The sequence below is a fragment of the Chenopodium quinoa genome, unplaced genomic scaffold, assembly GCF_001683475.1.
Source record: "Chenopodium quinoa cultivar QQ74 unplaced genomic scaffold, ASM168347v1, whole genome shotgun sequence".
In the NCBI taxonomy this organism is placed as follows: domain Eukaryota; kingdom Viridiplantae; phylum Streptophyta; class Magnoliopsida; order Caryophyllales; family Amaranthaceae; genus Chenopodium; species Chenopodium quinoa.
Genome location: NW_018742810.1, coordinates 1,421,088 through 1,439,117, shown reverse-complemented (window position 1 = coordinate 1,439,117; position 18,030 = coordinate 1,421,088). Strand labels below are relative to the sequence as shown.

The 18,030-nt window shown below is 34.4% G+C and overlaps 2 protein-coding genes and 1 long non-coding RNA gene across 4 annotated transcripts; all 3 read right to left on the bottom strand.

Annotated features, from left to right (window-relative positions):
- Positions 1-342: 342 nt before the first annotated feature.
- On the bottom strand, positions 343-1,659 carry LOC110725087. Its single transcript, XM_021904557.1, has 5 exons — positions 1,254-1,659; positions 1,024-1,076; positions 744-919; positions 607-662; positions 343-554 (listed from the first exon to the last, which is right to left on the bottom strand). The coding sequence occupies exons 1-5, from the start codon at positions 1,657-1,659 to the stop codon at positions 343-345; spliced, it is 903 nt and encodes a 300-aa protein (XP_021760249.1).
- Positions 1,660-2,306: 647 nt separating this feature from the next.
- LOC110725252 lies at positions 2,307-5,685 on the bottom strand. 2 transcript variants are annotated; one of them, XR_002512149.1, is made up of 5 exons: positions 5,383-5,685; positions 4,845-5,005; positions 3,301-3,418; positions 3,078-3,212; positions 2,307-2,541 (listed from the first exon to the last, which is right to left on the bottom strand). It is a non-coding gene; the product is annotated as an uncharacterized LOC110725252 (long non-coding RNA). The 2 variants fall into 2 exon arrangements; XR_002512148.1 differs by lacking the exon at positions 3,301-3,418 and having other exon boundaries at positions 5,383-5,680.
- A 380-nt stretch (positions 5,686-6,065) lies between these two features.
- On the bottom strand, positions 6,066-6,587 carry LOC110725086. Its single transcript, XM_021904556.1, has one exon. The coding sequence runs from the start codon at positions 6,585-6,587 to the stop codon at positions 6,066-6,068; it is 522 nt and encodes a 173-aa protein (XP_021760248.1).
- Between the last annotated feature and the right edge of the window lie 11,443 nt (positions 6,588-18,030).

The window sequence follows — 18,030 nt, the reverse complement described above, 5'->3', positions numbered from 1 at the left end:
AACCCAGTGGGAAAAACCATGGTTAAGGAAAAAAGAGTGCAGCGCGCATTAACTCCCCCTCATAACTACATCACTTGAGATCTTTAAGACGACGCAATCCAATGTCGTAAGTTAACTTTTTGAATGTGGCTGTTGGGAGCGCCTTAGTAAATAAATCTGCCAAGTTTTCACTCGAGCGGATCTTAAGGACTTTTATATCGCCATTCTTATGGAGATCATGAGTGTAGAAGAATTTTGGTAAAATATGCTTTGTTCTATCATCTTTGATATACCCTTCCTTAAGCTGGGCGATGCATGCTGCATTATCCTCATATAAAGTTGTTGGAACTTCTTTCTCGGAGTTTATGCCTCAATCTTCTGTATATGTTGAATTACAGACCTTAACCATACACATTCATGACTAGCCTCATGGATTGCCAAAATTTCTGCATGGTTAGAAGAAGTAGCAGCAATTGTTTGTTTCATAGAACGCCAAAAAATAGAATTACCTCCACACATAAACACATATCCAGTTTGTGATCTAGCATTATGAGGATCAGACATGTACCTTGCATCTGCATGCAAAACCAATCAAACCTTCTTTGGATAAATTAGAGAAAAACAAACCCATATCTTTCGTACCTTGAAGGTAACGAAGTACATGCTTAACCCCATTCCAATGCCTTCAGGTGCGGCATGAGCTAAATCTTGCTAACAAATCTACTGAAAATGATATGTCGGGTCGTGTATGACTAGCAAGATACATTAATGCCCCTATTGCACTTAAATATGGTATTTCAGGACCAAGAATTTCCTCGTCATTCTCCCGAGGTCGGAAGGGATCTTTTTCTACATCAAGTGCTCTAACAACCATAGGGTTACTCAGTGGATATATTGTATCTAAAGAAAATCTTTTAAGAACCTTTTCTATGTATATTGACTGGTGCACAAGGATTCCATTCTTTAGGTGTTCAATTGTAACCCTAAGCAAAACTTAGTTTTTCCGAGATCTTTCATTTCAAATTCTTTCTTTAAGCACTCTACTGTCATTGAAATCTCTTCAGGAGTTCCAATAATATTTAAGTTATCAACATATACTGCAATTATGACATATCATGATACAAATCTCTTTATAAAAATACATGGGCATATAGGGTCATTCTTATACCCCTCTCTCAACAAATACTCACTGAGACGATTTTACCACATGCGCCCTGATTGTTTCAACCCATATAGAGATCTATTCAATTTGATTGAGTATTGTTATTGAGAACCTGAATTTACTGCTTTTGGCAGTTTAAATCCTTCTGGGAGTTTCATATAAATGTCATTATCCAGTGGGCCATATAAGTAAGTTGTGACTACATCCATCAAGCATAAATCAAGTCCTTCTCTTATTGCCAGACTGATTAGAAATCTAAAAGTAGTTGCATCCACCACAGGAGAGTATGTCTCCTCATAATCAATACCAGGTCTTTGTGAGAATCCTTGTGCAACTAATCGGGCCTTATATCTTACAATATCACCATTTTCATTTCTCTTTCGTACAAAGACCCAATATCTCACTGGTATCACACCTTCAGGTGTACAGACTACCACTAGTATATAACTAACCTTAAGTAACACCCAAAAAGTGTTACATAAAGTGGTAAAAGTGTTATTATAGACAATAGGTAACATTTTAGTGGGTGATACATCCGCCCATGTTACCTAAGGTCTTATGTAACACTTTGGGTTACGTATGGTAACACTTTTAGAAGTGTTACTATAAACCCTCTTATGTAACAATTTTTAATAGTATAAGTATCATTTTTAAAGTGTTACTTTTTATTTCTTATGTATCTTTAGTAACACTTTTAATCATATATTTACACTATCTGACATTGTGTAGCACTTTTACGAACTAATATAACACCTTGTTGATTATTAGGTAACACTTTTCAATCATCTTTTGACATATAGTATCACTATATTCGACATTATGTATCACTTTTTGCAAAGTAAGGTAGCACCTTGTTAATTTATTGGTAACATTTATTATTATTCACTAGTAGAAAGTGTAATGGGCACTAGTTCAAAACCGGCTTAGGGCTTCGGTTTTGAACCGGTGCCTTTTTGGGGGTTGCCCATGACAGAGGTTTTGGCCACCGGTTCAAGGGCCAAAATGGTGCCCTTAATGTCAATAAAGGGCACAAGTTCTTCCCTTGAACTGGTGCCCTTTATGCCTAGAAAAGAAAAAAAAAAGTAATATTGATAGAAAAACCATCATATATACATATATAAAACATAGATAATATTATTAATAAATGCTTGTAATATTACAATTACAACAAATAAATAAAAAATTACAATGTGCAAAACAATAGCAGCTCGAAAACAAAACATCAGCAGCTCGGAAACAGAACAGCAGCAACTCGGAAGCTGAACATCAGCAGCACATAAGCCGACCAACAGCAACAGGCAACACCAGCAGCAGTAGCATCAAGCAAGCATCAAAACCTAAGGACATATACTTGCTATGAAGAAGTGGGCAAGAATTTACTTCTCTCTGCATTAATTCAGCTATAAGGAAACAACTTAATACTACAGCTTATAAGTTGGAAGAATAGACAATATTACAGCTTATAACAACCCTTTCCTCTGATCATTCTAAAGTTTGGATCTGAATAACGCGAAGAAAAAAAAAATCTCTTCTTAAAAATAAACTTGTGGTACTGTTTTTGCCTTCAATAGAAACAGACTGAGATGATACTTGCTACACATGTTCACTAGAAGTGTAGACTTCATGAGTGGTTCTTAAGGTATATGTTTTCATATGCAAGCTACTTAATGACTTATAAAACAAGTAAAAAGATATGCCAATGATAACTGACATGTGTGTTGTGCTAATAATTGTCATCAAATTGAATGTTGAATAGCATACTTAGACATACAACTAAGTCATTGTCATGGGCGAGCATAACTTCATTTATAAATACACACCAGAAACAAGGGAGAGTATTAGAACCAAGTCCTATTCTGAAGTTCATTATGAGATGTTAAATTTACAATTTACCAGGCTTATAGTCAATAATCACAGAGAGAAGAATGCAGTGTACCTTAAAACTGTTGCGGACTATATATTGAGTTGTCAATCCCTTGAGCATGATAGATGATGCAGTACCAGCAACTATCTGAATTGTTCTGGACTTGATCGAACATTGTTCAATATTCAGAGTTCAGACTATAAAGTCCTACATAGTAAGACCAAGAGAATTGATTTGAGTATTTCATGGAATTACTGAAACCAAATCAGAACATATAAAAAAAGAAAATTTTCACCTTTGCAGTTATACAATATGGTGGACAGGTAAATTCCACAAGCATCACTCAAACGGTTTGCTGATATGTTTAGAACCTCTAATCGACTAAAAAGCACGGGGCACTCACATCACAAAATCTAAGAATATAAAAGAGAACGATATATAGAAAAATCAAATGTAAACTAAAAAGAAAAGACACTAGTACATAATTAACCTCAAGTAACACCCAATTGAAGGTTAGTGTGAATTTTGTAGGATGCTTTGAAACTCATTTAAATTTCTTCTTTGAAATTTTTAATGTCCACGATCAATTTTTTTTAATCTAATTGTGAAACAACACAATTCAGATTACCAAGTACTCCCATGGACATTATTGATTCATTTAAAAGTGCTAAATTTTGCTGTCTTCTATTCCAAAGCTATTTTATTTACCAGTCACTTATTTGCTGTTCCTATTCATTGTTGTAAGATTCAGGCTCTCTATAGTTCTTATAATTCAAGTCCTTCATAGAAATAATTCATTTTGGGATCTATTGTATCTTGCTTATTGGATTTTGAAAATGGCTTGGAAAGGCGAAAACAAGCAGTTCAGTTCCAAGGAAATTGCTGAAAATTCTGAAATTCAGGTGTGATAAAGATCCTTACATACAATGTGTAGTTCAGAGAAAACTTAGAGGTGCATAAGAGGATGCAAGCTATCGTTGAGCTTATTCAGCTACACTCTCCTGATGTTATCTATTTTCAAGTTTCTTTTTGTGGTTTTACAAATTTCATGAGATAACTGCTATTTATTTCTATGATATCTAGCATATGTAACTTGTTTGTCTTTGGCTTTTTAGTAGGTCACTCCCAATATCTATGACATTTTTCAAAAGTCTATGTGGTGGAAGAAATATCAGTGTTCTGCCACCTCTCAAAGAGCATCCTATGAGATGTACTAATGCATTCAGATGATTAATCTCAATTCCCCTTAAAGACCTCTTCACTACGAAACATTTTCACTTGAAAACAGTTTCACTTGACTTAGCTTGTTCTAATTATATTCTAAAAAAGAAATTGCATTTAGATCAGAGAATTCTACACGAATTGCATCAAAACAGTCTAACATTACAGTTGTCATGGTTAACTTCACTACTTGTATCCAACCAAAAACAACATCAGTAAATAAAAAAATAAAAAAAAAAATCCAAAATTGAATTTGAACCCAACAATATGTCCAACCATATTTATCTAATAATTTTAATTAAAACTTTGACCAATTGTCTCCCAAAATTCTCACTAATTCAAAATCAAGATCACCCACATTGGGGGGGGGGGGGGGTGTTGTGATGAATGACTTTCAAAATTTATTGATCAGAATAAACAAAAAATCATACTTCGTATAATTAGAAAGAATAAATCAATATAATATGATTGAAATTCAGGTTTCAATAAAATAAATCTTTAAATATCAGAGATAAAGGTACTGAAATAAATCAGAAGAGTTGGAGGTGAGCTATTGAAGAACTCCTTGGTTGATTAAAAAGAACTGATAATGAGACTAAAAGGCTGGTTCATTTCTACCTCAAATGCGGACAACTCTGCTCCACCCATAGTTATGTCCGCCATTGACAAACCTTTTTTAAAAACCTATAACAATTCCCTTAAGATGTTGTTGATTTCTGCTCGAAATGCGAGCATCTCTACCTCGATCACCAGGCCCATTGCTATATATGGCCCCCACACTGACAAAACAATAAAAACCCAAGAAGTTTCGCCTTAGAGAAGAAATAAACGTATAAGAGAAATAAATTACTACAATTTGGAATTAATTAACTCAATCAAATGCCTATTTAAAACAACTATTTTCATCAAAACCATCATATACCCAAGAATAGAACAACAATTCACAAAATTGTAATAGAAAGAAGAAAATTCGAAGAAAAAGGGTGAAATTCAAGTAATAGCGGAAATCAGAATGAATAACAAAACACTAATCGATAATCAAAATTACTTAATCTTTAAAAACCCTAAAATTTTACCCCTGCATTGAAATAAGCACCAAAAACACCCGAGATTGAAAATATTGACAATGCGAAATCAAATATCAAAGAAAACTCACAGCTTTCTATTGTTAAAAGTGGCGTGCTTTCTGTAGTTGACGCCGCTCTTTTGTTGGTCCATCTCGCTGGTGCTATTGACTGTGACGTGGGTCCTCCAGCTGCTCCGTCCTCTTCCTTCGCAGCTTGTTTTGCCTCACCTTAGAGGAGAGAGAAGAAGACATTAAGTAAAAAGGGAAAACTGAAACCAAAACAGAGAAAAAAGAAAAAGAAAGGACAAAAATGTCATTTGTTACTAGGGGTGATATAGAAATAAGGTTAGTGACTTAGTGTTACCATATTTTTCAAAAAAAAAAAAAAAAAAAAAAAAAAAAGTTTAGTGTTACCCTAAAATGTTACCTATTTCAAAAGTGTTACTTTATAATGTTACTTATGATAAAAGTGTTACATTGAGTGTTACATTCTAAAAAAATGTTACCAAAGTGCTACTTATAAATCTAATAATTTTGCATTTCAAAAAGTGTTACTAAAACGTATTACATAAACTCAATTATGTACTAGTGTACAGGTCCGAATACTTCTCTTTTTTCGAGAGATTTCAATTCAGTTTCAATTGCTTCTTTCCATTTTGGCCAATCGCTTCTTTGTCAACATTCATCAATGGATTTTGGCTCATGATCCTCGTCATCATTCATGACATCTAATGCCACATTGCATGCAAAAACATCATCGACGTCGATTTGGTTTAGGTTCCATGTAATTCCAGACATGTTAAATTTGTTGAAATTTCTTCATTGTCAGGTACCTGAATTTCCATCATGTCTAAGGTCTTTTCTGGAGATCCTTCAAAATTAATAGCTTCCTCGATCTGGCCATTATCAATTGTTGCTCCTTTTCTTTTCCAGGGATTTTTATCTTTGAAACCGATGGGTCTACCACGCTTCAGGCGTGCTTTAGAATCATTTGCAACTTGGGCTTGTCCTTCTGGGACATCAATCTTAATCGGAGCATTTTCAGCTGGTATATGTGACTTTGTCACTTTCTTTGGGCCAGTAAATGAGTCTGGCAATTGATTTGCTAAGTTTTGTAAATGAATTATCTTTTGGACTTCCAATTCACATTGTTTAGTACGAGGATCTAAGTGAGATAATGAAAATTCATTACTAATTTCCTTTTCCAGCTGTTTGTTTTCTCCCCCTAATGTTGGAAAAACTGATTTATCAAAATGGCAGTCTGCAAAACGAGTCGTAAATAAATCTCCTGTCATTGGCTCTAAGTACTTAATTATCGATGGAGATTCATATACAACATATATCTCTAGTCTTCTTTAAGGTCCCATTTTAGTGTGTTGTGGTGGAGCAATTGAAACATATATATACTGCACATCCAAATATTCTCAAATGGGATATATTTGGTTCCTAACCAAAAACCAATTGTGATGGGGAGAACTTTTGATGACTTGTTGGCCTGATGCGAATTAGTGCTGTTGCATGTAATATAGCATGCCCCCAAGCAGAAATTGGGAGCTTAGATTTCATAAGTAATGGTCTAGCAATCAATTGTAAACGTTTAATTAACTATTCCGCAAGACCATTTTGTGTGTAAACATGTGCTACAGGATGTTCAACACTAATCCCAATTGACATGAAATACTCATTAAAGGCCTGGGATGTGAATTCACCAGCGTTATCAAGACGAATAGTCTTAATCGAGCAAGTAGTCTCGCAAACGCCAGGTTGCGAGTTGATAACAATGATACGTGTGACCATCTAGTTGATGCATCTATTAAAACCATGAAATATCTAAATGGTCCACACGGGGGATGAATTGGTCCACATATATCCCCTTGTATACGTTCTAGAAAAGTAATTGATTTGAAATTTATTTTAGCTGGTGATGGCCGGAGTATTAACTTGCCTATTGAGCAAGCAGCACATGAAAAATTATTATGAAGAATCTACTAGCTCTTCAATGAGTGTCCACATGAATTTTCGATTATTTTTCGCATTATTATTGAACCAGGATGGCCTAACTGGTCATGCCAAATTTTGAAGTCATCATTAAACTTCTGGTTTACTACAGCATGTGATTCAATTGTATTGATTTTTGTATAGTACAAACCAGTGGAGAATGTAGGTAATTTCTCCATAATAAGTTTATTGCCTTGACTTATACTCGTGATTTGAAGGAATTCATTATTTCCTTCACTAACTGTCTCAATATGGTATCCATTTTTGTCGAATATCGTTAAAACTTAGCAAATTTCTTTGAGACATAGGGGAGTATAATGCATCAATAATTTCCAATTTTGTTCCCCTTGTTAATAAAACATTTGTTCTTCCGAAGCCTTCTATAATCTTTGTACTGCCTGATATAGTACTCACACTAATTTCTTTCATCATCAATTGCGAAAAATATTTCTTATTCTTAAGTATGGTGTGAGTGGTAGCACTATCAACTAGACATAAATCTTCACCATTGGTTGATGATTGAGCTCCAAAGGGATTCATATTTTAATAGAATTAAAGGATCTAAAATAAGATTCACAAAATCAAATAAAATAACTTAAATTAATAAATGACTAATAATGTTAATAATGAAATATCCGAAAACATAAATTGTCCAAAAACATAAAAGTGTCCAAATCAAATGTCCCATAAAGTATAAAATCATAGTACTACGATAAAATTCTATAATAAAATAAATGCAAGCTAATAGAGTTTATTCGCCAATGGATCATAATTTATTCAATTATTTTTTTCAGGATTAGAAAAGAAATCAGCCGCTTCTAGGTGAGTTGTATCACCGTAGTCAAAATCACCTTCGCCATCCTCATACACTAAATTTGTTTCCACTTTCTTTCCTTTCTGTTTGATTGATTGTTGATAAAGGTCTACAAGATGTTTTGGTGTGCGACACACACGAGACCAATGGCCTTTTACCCCATAACGGTAGCATATATTTTCATTTTTATCCTTCTCATTCTTATTTCCATTTTTATTGTCCCACTTCTAGTGAAAGTATGAGTTCCTAAAATGACCACCTTGACCACGACCATATCCACGTCCGCGGTCGCGGCCACAACCTCGACCACTGCCTCGACCACGACTGCTGGCGTGATCTCTAATCTTTTGTCATTCCCACTATGGGATGTCGTATTCGCTTCAGGGAATGGAGTAGAGCCAGTTGGGCGTGATTCATGATTTTTCATTAATAGTTCATTATTTTGCTCAACCACAAGGAGACAAGATATCAATTCAGAATATTTTGTAAAACCCTTTTCATGTTATTGTGTCTGCATGACAACATTGTTTGCATGAAAAGTAGAGTATGTTTTTTCTAACATTTCTGCATCCGTGATTTTCTCTCCACATAATTACAATTGTGATGTAATTCTAAACATGGCTGAGTTGTATTCACTCACAGACTTAAAGTCTTGTAATCTTAAATGTAACCAATCATTACGAGCTTTTGGTAATATCACTGTTTTCTGGTGGTCATACCTTTCCTTTAGATTACTCCAAAGGATTTGTGGGTCTTTAATAGTCAAGTACTCAGTCTTAAGGCCTTCATGAAGGTGATGGAGAAGGAATATCATAGCTTTAGCCTTGTCTTGGTTGTTGCTGTATTATTTCCTTTTATAGTGTTACTAAGACCTTTTGCATCTAGATGTATTTCGTCATCTAACACCCAAGACAGATAGTTGTTTCCCAGTAATATCAAGAGCAACAAATTCGAGTTTTGCATGGTTTGACATGATTCACTGATATATTAAACAATATTATAAATTAGGAAGTATGAAGGAATTATAAATATGGTACGGTATAACAAAATAGGCGTAAAAGATCTCAAATTTTGCAATTTAATATTTGACATTATATATATATATATATTAAACATTATCAAGAATATAGCTATTGTATTCTATGTTGAGGAGGTTATTGTTCACAACTAAGTCAACAAACATGTAAACTCAACTAATATTACGTAGGTAGTATTATTAATCTAGTTGCCTAATTTATCAGAATAGAACATGACAAGCATTGTGAATATTTGACTTTGACGTGACCTAATAAAGTAGTATTACAGGCCCTATTTCATTACTATATCAAATTTTAATACCAAGCTAAAATTCATGATTAGTGTTAGCTACTGTTACGGTATATGGCTCAAAATAATGGTTTGTAGTGATAATTCAAGGTATATGTAACGAGTCATTAATTAAAACAGAGAACAACCGCATACTCCTTAATGATACAATTATAAACTTTAAAACTTATTAATAGAATAGTAAGATCAATAAGAGTTTGACTAGTTTGTTAATTCATTAATAAAGCAAACCCAAGATTAATGTGTAATTAATAAGAATAAGGATTTAATAGTAAATCTTTAATCAAAGAATAAGTGAACAATTGTAAATTAAAGGATTTAATTTGTAATATGATTGGGCCCAACAACGTAAAGCATTGACAGAGAATATAATAGATTTTACAAAAGATAATTATGGGTTAATCGATGAAAGATATGTAACAAAATATATAGTAATCACATGCAAGTACAGTGGAATTCAAATACATACATGCATGACGACACTTGGTATATGATCAGATTAATGGAATTGTAAAGTAAATGAAGGGACAAATAGCAATGAATGATCAAAAGTAAATCCTATGAGTATGAGGTTATGACGCAAGCATACAGTGGATTAAGGGTTAAACAAACCACCAAATAACAATATATAAGGCCAATAATTATTTCATTTATTTGATCAATCACAAAAGTAAGCGACGTAGTTCAAAATCATAAATTTAATCAATTCAATTAACCAAATAAATAATATACTTTCTAGCTTGCATACAATATCTACACCAATTGGAGAAAATTAATTAATAACAAAACATGGAGTATATGTGTACCTCTCGTTGGTTTTCTGATCTTGATTATAGTAGTTAATCGTATTGTGTGCTCAATTAGCCAGAGAGTGGTGCTGATAACGTGTTAAATATGGAGAGAAAATATAGAGAGATGAGGGAAATTTTGTCACGTTCTGTATATAATTCCATCTAGTATATTATCTAGGGTTTTATCATCGAATAAAATCAAATACCCAACTCTAGAATGTTCTAAATTGTACATGGGATAAAAGTCATCCATATTTAGATATTTCATAACAAAAATATGTTTTGAAACGATTTTTGAACAATTCGCTTGACTTTATTTTCATCTAATACACTGATGAGAATTTTTAAAGTCAAAGTTTTTGAAAATTTGACCCTCAAAAGAGAATCAATGTGTATATTTAGAAACAGAGGTATAATTTAATTTCGTTTTTCTTGCAGAAAAAGTTTGAGAGTAATTAGATGTTTGAGAAGTTTAGGGCTAAGATTCTGAGAACATAATGAGTTTTCACTTAAAAATTCTTTTTTTTACCAATCCTCAAAACTATTTTGTCACTTCCAACCATTTACGACTTTTTTTTTCTTTTTTTTCCCTCAAAAGGAACTAAACAAACCATATACAGCTTAATTAAATTACACAACAATCCCTCTTTTTCTAGATAAATGCATCACTTAACTTTGTGCACTATTCGTATTAAGGCTGAGCAAAATTATCCCGAAATTCGAAAATCTGAATCATAACCAAACCGAAAATTAGGGTAACCGTTTCGATAACCATAACGATTCGAGTATCCGGTTCGATTATTTGTTATCAGGTACGGTTATTGGGTATCATTTTAAAATTAACGGTTACTCGATCCGATCCGATAAGTAATTTTTTCTTTTTTTTTTCCTACTTAAATCTATTTATCCAAAATCTAAACTCTTACTTTACTTCATAATCACTTCATAATTTAAAGGCTAAATTAGAAAATAACACCTATAAAAAGACCCGATTTTGATTATAACACCAAAACATTTCGATATTTTATTATAACACCACTTAAAATTCCAAAATTTTGGTTTCACCACCCACTAACAGATTTTTGGATGGAAAGTGTTAGTGGGGCCCACTAGGGACACGTGTCAATAAGGTATTGGCTTAAAAAAAAGATAAATAAAAATAAAAAGTAAAATTAAAAAAAAAAAGAAAAACCCCTAAATCATAACCCAGCCACCAGCCCCACCACCGACGGTCGTCACTCCACCGTCGGAGACCCCCACTGCCGCCGGATCGGAACACCTTCCTTCACCGGCGCAACATCACCACCACCTTCGCCCCATCACCACATCAACAACCCCATCACCACAACTGCCGAAGCGTCGAAATCCAAGCCCCATCACCAGCCCCAACCCACTAGCCGGAGAAAACCATGCCCAATTCCACCCGCAGCCCTGCCAGATCCAGTTGCGACCACCCCTTGCTTGCGACGCGAAACCACGAACCTTAAACCAACGAAAAGGATTGTTGGTGGCTGGTGTGGTTTCGACGGAGGGAGATCGAGAAAAAGAGGTGGTGGTGGCGGCGACTTTTCCATTTCGTTGGTGTAGGGATCGTGGTTTCGACGGTAAAGGAGGGGTTGTGGTGGGTGGGATTGATGGCCAGCGATTTCGCCGGTGAAGGAAAGGGTTGTGGGGGTGGGGGTGATTTTTCGGGGAGAAGAAAGGGGGAAGGGGTTTTAGGGGGGGGGGGCTGATTGGTGGGGGTGACGGTCGGTAGTTTCGCCGGTGAAGGAAGTGAATCCGACGACAGTGGGGGTCTCCGGCGGTGTAGTGACGGTCGGCGGTGGTGGGGCTGGTGGCTGGGTTAGAGTTTAGGGGTTTTCTTTTTTTTTTTTTTGATTTTTTTTAATTTTTATTTTTAAGCCAATAAACAGCTGACACGTGTCCTTAGTGGGTTCCACTAACGGTTTCCATCCAAAAATCTGTTAGTGGGTGGTGAAACCAAAATTTTGAGATTTTAAGTGGTGTTATAATAAAATATCGAAATGTTTTGGTGTTATAATCAAAATCGGGTCTTTTTATAGGTGTTATTTTCTAATTTAGCCTAATTTAAATGATAAGTAAAATTATTAGTAATTTGATCATGATCATGTGGTAATTATTGTTATTTAGTGTTGAATGATATCATAATAACTAAATTTTATAGTTTAAATTTTCATTATTGGATATCATATTGGGTACCAGATAATCGATCCGAAAATCTGGGTACCCGGACTTATTGGTTCGGTTAATGGATATCATTTTTAGTGTTATTGGTTATTGGGTACCTGAACCGTTAGTGTTAACGATACGGGTACCCGACCCATGCTCACCCCTAATTCGTATACTTTATTAATTAACTTTGTCTTGATTTGTTTTACATATCATGTTGTTTAGTCATAAGTTTCATCACAGTGTTAACTTTTTGAATTTTTCTTACAAATATAATTGTATAATATACAATTAAATGTATTAATGGTTAAAGTTACATGTTGGCAAACATGTTTAGTCAAATTGATGCAATATAGGAACTAAGTACTCCACTATACAATAATAAGTACAAAATAATTTTGTAATGACCCTCTTCACAAGAAAAACTCCTAATGCACATCAATTAATTTATTAAAATTTTGATGTAGGATATATGATGGGTATGGTCAAGGCAGGTGGATGCCAAGCAAGTTTAGGACAGTGTAAGACTAATTGTGTAGAAAGGTGTAAACAAGAGAACGGAGGAGAAGGACGCTGTGAGTTTAATTTATGTAACTGCTATTACCCCTGCGGTTCATATCCGCCACCACTGCCGCCGCCAGTGAAGAAATGCCAAGGCTATGATGGTACATGCAGCGTAGAAAATTGTGGCGATGACTGCTGTCTGGCTAGGTGCAAGACCAAGTACCCTAATGAACCTGAGTTGCAAGGGTTTTGTCAAGATATTGTAGGGACTTCTTATAGACTTTGCTCATGCGTTTACGATTGCTAGATTTTGTTTTACTATAATTAGTAGTCTTATTATATGGCTGTCTACTCATTTACTAGTATGTCTTAAATAAAATCAAAGGACATTTTTTGTTAGTACACTTTCTCCCTTGTACTTGAATAATTCTATCCAAGAGAATTTTTATTTTTTTATTTTTCTCATGAAGTATAGAAAGGAGGATATATTGTACTCGTAAAAAGTCAAAATATTACAATTTAAAAAAGAAAAACAAAAGAAGTACGGAGTACTACTCCTTGGTACGAAGTATATAACTAAATAGAGTAATGGAGATAATAATGGCATCGATTAACATTAAATTAGGTATCCTCAGCTAATAAATATAAAATCCTCTTATATGGTACGTGAATTGATTTTTTGGTGATTTTGAAATATCTTTCATTTCCTATTACATACCACAATTATTATTTGACATTATTACTCCCTGCAAAGAACTATATAAATTACGTTTACGGATGCCATATGTTTTACTTAAACTTGCATAATTTAAAAGGATGGCTAAGCAATTTTCACATTTATCGGCTCTCATATTCCTCTTCCTATTCATACAAGGTATATTTGCCTCCACCATTTCCTTTTGTACAAATATTATTACACATTATTTTCGTTTGTTTTTGTATCATAATTGTGTAATCTTCTCAATACTAGCATCATCAGTTTTCAATTAAGGTTGTGTTTGGTTATAAAATACTTCCCAGCTATTTAAGTAGTTGCACCATTTGTTTTTCTATGGTCTCTAATACATTAATTTGATCATATATATTGTAATTGAAAACACATTTTGAAACAAAATTTTAAGAGATTCAATTTGAATTATTTTTAATAAAGAGGGACTAAAAGTAGGGGTGGCAATTCGGGTCAACAGGTCGGGTTCGAGTTAGATTTCAGGTCGATTTTAGGTTGTGCTTAAAATTTATCAAAACTCGTGTAAAACTGAATATTATCACGAAATATGAAATTTAGCTCAAATCGAGTCGAATTCTGGTTGTTCGAGTTGGGATCGGGTTTCTCTCATTAACTACGGGTCGGGTTCAAGTCGGGTTAGGGATTGCTAGCCCTACCTAAAAGTACTCCACTCCGTATTAATTAATTTTATTTTTTTTCACAAAGGAAAAAAAAACCATTAATAACCCTCCTCACGAGAAAAACTCCTTATATATGCACGTTACTTAATTATTATATTTAATTGATGCAGGAAATATGATAGGCATGGTGAAGGCGGCAGATATATGCCAAGCAGGTTTAGGAGAGTGTAAGACTGATTGTGATGAAAGGTGTAAACAACAATACACAGGTGGAGAAGGACAGTGATATCAATCATGAAAAAACAAGTGGTGCAACGATGCAACCACTTAGTAATTCAATTAACGGGGAAGTAATTAAAAATCATAAAACATGCTTAATTACCTTCTCTTGTGCAACTCTCTGCAATGTCTATACCAAACCAAATTCCCTCCTATCAAATTCCCAATGATATTTCTCAATATCCATAATACAATCAAACTCACTCCCACAAACTATCTTTCCTGGAAAATGCAAATTGAAGCCATTCTTGTTTGTCATGGCCTTTATCAATACATAGATGGTTCTCTTCCCTGCCCTCCTACTGTTGTAACCATAGAAAACGAGGAACAAATCAACCCTGATTATTCCTTTTGGACTCGTCAAGACAAGCTGCTTTATGGTGCTCTCATTATTCCTAATGAGTTTGACCACATAGTGTATAAAATAATAATAAAATAATTAAATTTGACTTCATTTTTTTTTTTTACTAATTTTCAAAGTATAAAATAAGTATCTGTAAAAAAAATACTAACATGGTGTATTAGACTGTTAGTCGTATGTATTATCACAATATTAACATTTTAAATTTTCACAAATGTACAATTAAATATAATTACTCTTCCGTTTCTTAATGCTATTTGTTACATGTTGACTTTTGTGATCAACTTTCAAAAGCTTTGACTATAAAACTATGATAATATCAAAACCGTATCAAAAGTATTATCAAAATACTCTGTTTAACTTTTTATAATTTAATATATTCATAGTCAAAAATGTATTTTGAATATAAAATTCAAAATATAATATACTAAGTACAATAGAATTGGAGGAATAGTAATTAAAGTTATGTGTTGGCAAATCGAATTGATGCACTTACATAGAGAAAACAGATGGAACTAAGTACTCCACTCCGTATTAATTAATTAAATTATATTCAAGGCTCTAACATGCGGAACAGATAATAGGACAGTGCAACCAGAGGTGTCGATTCGGATAACTAGATGGAGTTTGGGTCGGGTCTATTCGGATTGGGTCTGTTTGGGTTGGATATGTTCGGGTCAAAATTATTCTTTTAACTCTGATCGGGTCGGGTCGGGTCAATTTTGGGTCATGGTTTATCGAGTCCGGATCGGATATGGGTCTGGTCAATTCCAGATCGGTTCATGTTCGGTTCCGATAAATTCAAATCAGGTTCAAAACAGTTTGCCCGGGTTAATTTCGGGTCGGATGAATTTGGGTCGGGTTGATTTCGGTTCGGATGATTTCGATTCGGTCAAGTTCGGTTTGATTAAGATAAGGTTGGTTCAATATTTGGTCAATTCCGATTCAAATCCTTTTCGTGTTTGTCTAGATTTTGGTCGAGTTGACCAAATTCAATATCAAAATAAGATCATTTTTAAACTAGAGTAATTATTGAATTTTTACCTTATTATTGGGTCGATGTCAAGTCATTCATGTGTCATTTTTCATATTGCGTGGTTAATTATTACAAAATGCGAAGAATTAATTTTCTCATTCAATCAATTTTTGTGTAATATTTATCTTGGAACCAAATTTAAATTGAATAATTACCGATGAATTATCATACCTACGTACATAAGTGAGACGATTAGTACTGAACTAGTGATAGACTGATAGATTGATAGATGATAGTCACATACTCACATATAGTAATACAAAAAAGAATGTCCTTTTTTAAGGTACCACTCTTCAATTGTTTAATTTCATGAGGCTACAAGTACTATTAGTTTGCTTTATTACTAATTCAATTTGTATAAGATATTTGTTAGAGTTTTGGACTTCTAACTTAGTAAATTTGTAAATATATAGTAGTATAAGAACTTGAAAAAAAAGGGTCAATAATAATAGGTTAGTTTTAAAATTATGGCTGGGTTAAAATCAGATCGGGCTAAAATCGGATCGGGTTAATATCAGTTCGGGTTAAAACAGATCGGATTAAATCGGTTATTTGTCGGGTCATTTTCAGATCGGGTTGAGTTCAAGTCGAGTCAAATCGGTTCGATTTGAGTTCAAGTCGGGTCATATCGGGTTCGGGTTGAGTTCAAGTCGTCAAATCGGTGCCAGGTTAAGTTCAGATCGGGTTAAATTCGGATTCGGATTAAGTTCAGGTTGGTTACAGATCGGATTTGGATCCTAAGGTCAAATCGGATTGGTTACAGTTCGAAACGGATGATTTTTTTCGGATCGGTTCGATTTTAACACCTCTAAGTGCAACCCTCATACGTCTGATTATGTAGATAGGTGTAAACAACAGTTTGTAGACGGAGAAGGGCACTGTGAAATTGGTTCTTGTTATTGCATATACTTCTGCGGTTCTTATCCGCCACCGCCGCCACCAACAAAGACATGCCAAGCAAACGCTGGTACATGTAGCTTAGGAAGTTGTGGTGATGACTGCTGTCTTGATAGGTGCAAGACCAAGTACCCCAATGTACCTATAACTCAACTTCGGGGGACTTGTCAACAGTTTATAGGAACTCCAATTAGACTTTGTTTATGCGAGTTTAGTTGCTAAATTTTATTTTACTGTTATTAGTAGTCTTATTATATGGTTGTCAATTTTGTTATGACTTTATGTTTTTAATAAAAGTAGAGGAAATTTTATGTTTAGGGATATCCTGAATGAAGTAGACTGCTAGGGCCTAATCGGACTGATGTGATCAGGTCCTAGTCTGTGCAGGATGTTGATTATTTAGAGTGTCGTAGTAGAGCGCCCGTGCCATTGTTCAGTGCGCCCACGCAAGGTCGGCGCGGCCCGCGATAAAAGCGCGTCAAAATCGCGCCAAGTTTCTGGAAACTTGTAAAATTTTGGCAGAATTGGGGAGTCGCGCCTGCGCTACTTCCCTTGTCTGCGGTTTATGCGGTTATTTCCTTTTTAATTAAAGAAGTTTTCGTTTTAGTCGAAGACAGAGAGTTTTTCTCTCCTCTCCAATATTCTCTCTTCTCTACAATTTACTTGAAGAAACTTGCAATCTCTTGATCTAAATCTCTATCAATTAAGTTTGTTTTTTGAGAATTTGATCATCTTACTACATTTCTTAGTGCTAAGATTGTAGTGTTCGTCTATTGTATCTTAAAGCGAATTTCTAGTTCAACCCAAGCACCGTTGTGGGGGAAATAATCGCTTTAGGAAAGTATTTACACGCCTTAGACGAGTATCAAGTGTTGAAGACTCACGTGGTCCTTGGTATTCTCATGTTCTAGTTGGTTTCTTTGGCTTGGAGTGAGGCAAGTGTATTTCTTTCATACTTGTAGTTTAGTTTGATTTCTTTTGTAATTTTCATTCTAGACTTACTTTGCTTGGTTTGTATGTGTAATTGAATTTATACATATATTGTAATTTTCTTATTTTCCCTCTTTTTGTTGTACTAGAATTTGTACAAGTAGGAGTATTTCCTGACACAGGATGGGATGGACTAATAGCCTAACACGCGCACTAGCCACCTTCATGCCTAGGCCGTGCCAATAATAACTACACGACCAGTGTC